This window comes from Chanos chanos, chromosome 8 (assembly GCF_902362185.1).
Source record: "Chanos chanos chromosome 8, fChaCha1.1, whole genome shotgun sequence".
Taxonomy (NCBI): domain Eukaryota; kingdom Metazoa; phylum Chordata; class Actinopteri; order Gonorynchiformes; family Chanidae; genus Chanos; species Chanos chanos.
The window spans coordinates 46,018,755-46,026,254 of record NC_044502.1 but is presented as its reverse complement, the minus strand read 5'-3'; the positions used below and the strand labels follow the sequence as shown (position 1 = coordinate 46,026,254).

Below are 7,500 nucleotides of genomic sequence, written 5' to 3'. Positions count from 1 at the left end.
GACAGAGCCCACACAAAAGCCACGTTGTTTTGTTCTATAGAAACAATCACAAATGCAGTTCACATCGTCAGGGTTCGACAGTGAGTAGGTAATACTACAGGCTTTCCACTCAAGACATCTACACACAAACACAGGCAAAACTCTTCACTAACAGACCACAGAAACACATTGCACCCAACAGGTTAAAACATGTAAAAATATGTGTGTATGTGAGTGTGTGCATGTCTACTGGTGTGACTGAGAGATGGAGTGTGTATATGAGAGAGCATGTTTACGTGTGTGTGTGTGTGTGTGTGTGTCTTCATGACCTTATGGGAGGCCAGTGTTTGTCTGTGTTTAGTGGTGTGTTTGTTTGCAGAGAGGTGATTTTAAATGTTGCTGGTTGTAATAGCGGGACACATGAGACACAGTGGAAGTGCGGTGATGAATGAGCTGAAGACGGGAGACAGGGTGGGTTTCAGTGGAGCTCACACATAAACAGACAGCACAGCCAGGCTCTGAGGAACAGACAAAAGCACCTGCAATTATCTTACATTACAGTCACTGTACTGAGAGAGAGAGAGCCTTTTATCACACACACACGGGCACAAACACACACACACACACAAATTCATACATACATACTCCCCACTGACACACACACATGCGCACTACACACTCACAAAGAGAGATAGATGTACACATACAAACACCACAGTCACACACCCACACACACAAACACAGACAGTCCAGGCACATCAGTGAGAAGGTGAACAATATATTATTGTTTACAGAAGTACAGACAGGATGAAGTTGGACAATGCAGGCTTGTGCTTATGGCTGTGGAATAAACTTTAAACGGATTTTCTGGTTAGTTGTGTGATTAGTTATGTGTGTGTGTGTGTGTGTGTGTGTGTATATGTGTGTGTGTGTGTGTGAGTGTGTATGTATGCATGTAGTGAGGATTTATTGCCATTACTTCCAGTCAAATGATTCGTAGAACTAAATTTTTCTTAGGATGCTGAAACTTTCTCCCTGCTCGAGGTACCAAAAACAAACATGTCAGCAATTCTCAATCCACAACATGGCATTTTTCACATTCCCCGATTTCTCTGCCATCAGGAAAACGAAAAAAAGGGGGAAAAAAAGAAAAAAAAAGAAAAAAGAAAAGAAAAAGCATGACAATGGAAGCAGAGGTTTTAAACAAAACCTCAGCATCTTTACGCAGGAAGAGCCAGGTCTAGTACCCAGGGCAAGGTGTCAGCGCCGGTGTTCATTAAGAAATCAAAGGGACTGAGATGATTATTAAGACGAGGTTATTTGTGTGGAGTGTAGGAGCGGATCCTTCAGTATGGGTGCCTGGGACTGATACTGCCGCCACTGCTCTCCCTCTCTCTCTCTCTTTCTCTCTGTAGCGAGTCATACCCTCCTCTTCCCCTGGGGCTCTTATCTCCAGCCTCGGCAAATCCCGCCAATTATAAAACTCATCTCCTCTTTTTCTGCATCCTTCAGCTTCCTCGTCCCTCACCGCCTCTCTCCTTCTCTCTCTCTCTCTCTCCCTCTTTCTCTCTATCTCTGTTTCTCTGCCTCTCTCTGTCTGTCTCCCATCCTCTCTATATATCTGTTTTTCTGCCCCTCTGTCTCCCTTTCTCTCTCTCTCTCTCTTTCTCCCATGCATGCTTGCATTCCACATTGTGTTTTAGTCACACCTAAAAGAGCCAATTACTCTGTTTTTTCTATTTCTCCTTCTTTGTCTTCTGTACTCCGTGCACGAGCAGAGCCGGCCCGTGCTGCGTGAGACAGGACTAATTGCCAGGGTTATAGATGCTGTTGGGTCAACAGTTTGCACTATAAGGGAAAGACCTGATAAGGTGTATTACGCTGCTTTTGGCTTTGAGTAGTAGCCCGGTGATGACCCCGGCTATAATGAGAGGTTTTGGAGGCGAGAGAGAGGAGGGGGTGAAATGTGCTCATGTCTAATATGGGCCTGGAGCCATGGAGGTCCTCATTGGTCCAAACCGGAGAAGTGAAGAAGATGAATTTCCAGGCCGGTTAGGGTGAGAGAGTGCGAGCGTTTCACGCACATCAGCAACTGGAAAGTTACCAATTACACCTGAAACCATTCTGGTGTCAGGACCTCCGCGGATCACCCGGGTCCTGCACCAGCAAAATCCTCCCTTTGAAGTTCACCACACAGCGCAGAGTGACAGCGCTTCTGGATTGGACAGATTTTTTTTTCCAGCACACATGCCGTCTGCAGCGGAGCTTGAGATGGTGCATGTTTAATATAAAGAGTGACAGGGCTCTGTAGCCCCTGATGTTAGAGGGAGTCATTGGCGTGAGAGAGAACTGTCTAAAATTGTGGGGGGGTGTTTTTTCCTACCACTACTGGTCAGTATACAGGCATATTTAATTTGTCATAATGGGAGAGACCCATATTAGAGGAGGGATTTGACTCTCAGAGCAGTCGTTTGTACAAAAGGAAAACTATTTTCACATTTACAAATACAGGCTGACACATCAACCGGCTTAACTTAAGTTGCCCTTAAAAAATAAAAGGACGCTGCATTGGGGAAAATGATCAGTGGACTACACTTCAGATGAAAACAGGAAAACAAAAACCCATGTCAACAAACACTTTCAGTTCTGTAAACACATGGAAAAATGGACAGTCAGTGTGAATGTGGTCAGAATATTGTCAATTAATCGTAATAACTGGTCATGTACTAAAAAAAACAAAAACATATTGTGATATTTTGTGTCATTGACCATTGCTGAAAACATATACTGAGATATGAATTTTGTCCTTGCATCTGCTCAGATTTTCATAACGTAGTTCGAACGTTCCAGTTGCTGGTTAGGAAACATTTGACTTATCAGATGCTAAACAGATGGCAGTAAGAGTTTAACTGGTTGATAGTCATAGAGCACATTCTGCCAAGCACTGCCCTAGTGTTACAGGGTTTAGGGCTTTCTCTGCTCAGCCAGCTACACGATGAAGGATAAGCTAAATCGTGTGTGTGAGTGTGTGTGCATGTGCATGTGCATGTGCATGTGCATGTGCGTGTGTATGTGTGTGACTTCTCGGGAGCAGGTCTGGGAAACAGTCAGTTCCATCAGCAGGTACCTGCTGAGTGAGAGTATAAATATACAGGTCTCCCCTGACCAAATCACACACGTCTAAGGTGTCACATACGTCACACAGGTCTAAGCTCTGACTTCACTCAGTGTGGCACTGGAAATGGTCTTCACTGTGCAGCTCTGGGCTTCTGTCCTTTCACACAGAATTTTATGTATTTTCACACGATATCTCATTAGAAGCTCTCTCCTCCCCTCCCCTTTCCTCTCCGCTCCAGAATGTTGAATGTCGAACCTGTGTGTGAGTATCTGACTCATGCTTGCTCGTACTAAACACACCGGTAGAACAAAACAAACAAAAAAAACAATCCAAACCAAACCAAACCAAAACAAAACCCCAGAACATGACGTGGCCTTGCTCTAGCATGCAACGCTAACAGGCTAACGCTAAAGCCCGGGTGAGGGTTACCCTGAGAGCAGACCCGCGCGGAACTTTCAACAAGAGCTTGGAAAAGGAATCTGTTACTCAATAATTCAGAGCTCGAGAGGCAGGTACCGGGAAGGCAAACGGGTCTGCCAATGAGAGAGACGGCCGAAAAACAACACGCTGGGGCGAAGGAGGGAAAACAGATACCAAAGTACCAAAACTCGCAAGCGGACGAGCGAGAGAGCAAACAAGGGAGATCTACCCACCCACCCGAAGGCTGGAGAGGAGACTGCATCAGACAGAGGAAAAAGAGATAGACAGCGGAACTGAGGGAGAGTAAGAGAGAGAGAGAGAGAGAGACAGACAGACAGAAAGCTGCCAAGAAGTCGAGCCAACCCAGTAGTGCTCACAGATAAAAGGAGAGAGGCCTCATGCCAACCCTAAATAAATAAATAAATAAATAAATAAATGCAGCTGAGGGCTCTCACCCTCACCCCTCTTTCTCTCTGAGAGATAAAGAGATTGTGAGAGAGAGAGAGAGAGAGAGAGAGAGAGAGAGAGAGAGACTGCCCACACGATAGAGAGCAACAGCAGACAAGAGCAGTGCACTCAGCCCAGATGAGAGTGAAGAGACTCCTGCTAATGGAATGAAAACACAGTGTAGCAAAGGAAAACATGAGAGTATATTCATACACAGAGGGCTTTTCATGTCCCTGTCTGTCTGTCTGTCTCTGTCTCTGTCTGTCTGAGTGCCTGGGTGAAAAGACTCTGAAACCGTCTGGTCTACGGGTGCAGACACCAAATCCGGCAGTCACGCGTCATCAAAGTGAGTGGTTTCAGAGAACACCGCACCTTGATGGTAGAAAGGTTGCAGGTCAATGTCTTTCTGTCCAATCAGATTGCTGAGGAGAGCCATGGCGTTCTGCATCGTACTACCCAGGATGTTGCTCTGGTGTTCCTGAAGGGAAAGAAACAGAGAAACGTTCAGTAGGAAGGGTTATGATAAGTACTGGACTGACTGAAATTCACGATCGATACATCAGAGACCCAGACAAACACTCAACACCAAAGCACCTTCTCAGGTGACGTTTTAAGATCCTATACCTGTCCCCAGTTTAACCAGTAGCCAGCCCATCTGTTTTATCTGAAGTGAAAACTCACTCTACGAGTTGAGACAAGCTGGCATCAATAAAGATTTGGAGACATTTTTAGACTTGGCAGAGGTAATGGAGCTTGTCTAATGCAGAAAAAAACAATGCAAGGCGACAGCTATTCAAACTGACAACCATGCAGCGGGCTTCCCCGACCAGCAAATCCCTAATATTTACCGTGGAATTGAATCTTTCAGACTGAACACACGCCAGCTACCTGCTGTGACGTGAGAGGATCCAGTCTAAGTGCTAATGGTTGGATGTTCTCTATAGGTGCTGTGTGTTGCATAGAGGTGAGTGGAATTAGCAGAGGCAGGATCACTGATGCTCTGGCCCACTCTGTGAGACGTTTCCTCTTGGGGCGTGACACACCTGGGGGTGGGTGAGGATGCTGGGGGAAGAAGGGCGGTGTGGGTTTAGAGGTGGGGGTGCTAGGGGAGTGTTGTGGGTGCGGTGTGTCTCTGAGGTCAGAGAGTTTGTCTAATTGTGAGGTGAGCTGATCTGCGAGGGTTCAGGGGGTTAGATCTGTAATAAAAAGCCGAGATGCCGCTCAGGCAAGGGGCTGCAAGCAGCTGTACACACACGCACACACACATACACACATACACACACACACACACAGAAAAAAAATCAATGGAGAATGTAATTAGGAGGACCAGATGAGGCATTGGAGGCTGAATCCAGAGCTGAACTGGGCTTGATGTGCAGAGAGCAGGGCCAGATCACGAGGATGCCCCCCCCCCCAAAAAAAACAGCCCCTCCCCTACACCTGCCCAAACTGTAAAGACATTCCAAGCCCCGGAATCATTGCTTTTCCTGCTCCCTTTCTCGGTTGCTGTGCCACGGGAGAGGTGTAAGAGGGTCAGGTATGCATGAGAAACCTTCAGACCGTTCATTAATAAATCATACAATACGAAATTAGGAATTCTGAATCCGATTACAAACTGCTTTTTTAACACAGCCGGGAAAGAAAAAAGAAAAAAAAAAAAGAGGTTCAATGTCACATATACAATGCGTAGTTCTTTGGATGGTGAGATATTTCAAAAGTCCTGCTCAGTAGTTGGTAAACGTGCTAGGCTTCAAGAAACTGGTTTACAAAAACAACATTAAAAGAACAAACCGACTGGACTCCAAAGTCGAGTAAACACACACAACATTCTTGGTCTAATCTGTTTTGAGCAGGGAGCATTCGTAGAAATGTTAACACAGAGAGCGTGTTTTTTTTTGGAGAATATCATTTACTCAGTGACAAACCTTTCACCTCCTTTTCCTTACATTCTTTTTTTATTCCCTCGCTTTTTTTTAAAATCAAGAACCCTGTCATGTAAACAGCTTTAATTTCAGATAGCACAAAACAAGACAGAAACACCCTGAGCATTAAAATGTGTGGTCTGTTCACCAACGTCTCCTGAAGAGATGTTTCAGCCTTCACCTCCCACTGAGAGAATATCAGATACAATCCAGGAAACAGCTGCTGATTAGAGTTAGTCACAGATACAGTTCCATACATTCTATTCATTTGGTCAGTTCACAGAAATTGTTGTTTTGTGAATAAAACTCTTGTGTTTGGAGTATTGTGGAAATGCCTGATCTTAAGCATTCATACAGGTAATGAATGACAATCGCTGTGGTCATTTTCAGGTGGCCTGGTGGTAGAATGTGGCTGTACCCAGTGCCCAGGGGCAGAGGCAGTAACGTGCTTTCTGATATCAGCCTGCACATTCTCACAACGCCAATCAGACTCAGAGGGCAGTGCCACTGGTTGGATGTGTTCTCCTTCTATTGGTAGACCCTGATCAAAGCTCTGAGTCTATTTTTCTCCTCATCAGACAAACACACACACACACACACACACACACACACTGTGAGAACATTCACTCTAACAGTGAGGAGAAAGAGGTTCCCTCTGTAATCCATTGTGTGAGGTGGCGTCATGTTCAACAGAAGGGCCAAGACATAGACATACCAGAAAAAGACATCTTTCTGTAAAGCGTGTGTGTGTGTGTGAGAGCATGTGTCTGTGTGTGTGTGGCTTTGGGTCTATGTCAACGAAAAGGCCTTTTCAGCGGTCTTTGAGCTGGTGTTGGTTTGATGGGAAGGTTAGAAAATGAAAGATGAGTCATGGTCTGTGGATATGGATTTGACTTGAGCACCTAAAGCGTTTTTTTTTTTATCTCTGGTTTATTATAAGATACAGGTCTATGTTAATGCGGGCATACCCTTGAGGAAAACACTGGAAAAACGGTCAGCAATTTTCTTTCTATAGAAAAGACCATTCAAATTCACCAGCCCTAAGCTGTAATAAGCTTCAGGGAAAGTCTTTAACAGCTGAGGAGATTTACTTTTAACCGCCCGAGATACCACAGCGAGCTTCGTCCTCAGCAAATTAACACATTTCTAAACACTAATCCCTAAGCTTTTGCTTATAACAACAAACAGGTCTGAACGCCCAGTAAGCATCAGATCGTAAACTGGTCAGGTTAATGGTATTGAGGAAACGTCCTCTAAGGCTGAGGCCTCTCTCTCTCTCTCTCTCAGCCAGCCCATCCCGGCACCTGGGCTCCGGACGCAGGACTCAGGGCTCAGCTTGCCTAGATGGTCAGAGTGGTCCTGTCCAATCACAGAGAGCCCACTCGTTCATTATCCATCACTCCGTCCTTGCCATCTTCAGACCACTTTCATGTCCTCTTGGGGGTTTGCACAAACGAATCGACGTGAGCGAGCAGAACGGCTGAACGCGACTCGGGCACAAACAGACGGAGACACCGTGAGCGGCGGGGTTAATGATACAGATTGGGAGCTGTGGGGTTACTGGTACGGACTGGGAGCCGCGGGGTTAATGAAAGAGATGCCAGTTCAAGTCAA

The 7,500-nt window shown here is 45.6% G+C and overlaps 1 protein-coding gene across 1 annotated transcript in view; it reads right to left on the bottom strand.

Moving 5' to 3' along the window:
• Window positions 1-7,500, bottom strand: part of ulk4 (unc-51 like kinase 4) — an 84,202-nt gene that overhangs the window by 13,669 nt on the left and 63,033 nt on the right. Inside the window, exon 31 of the mRNA XM_030783255.1 lies at window positions 4,337-4,442. Coding sequence (XP_030639115.1) covers window positions 4,337-4,442 — 106 coding nt within the window. The remainder of the gene's footprint in view (window positions 1-4,336; window positions 4,443-7,500) is intronic.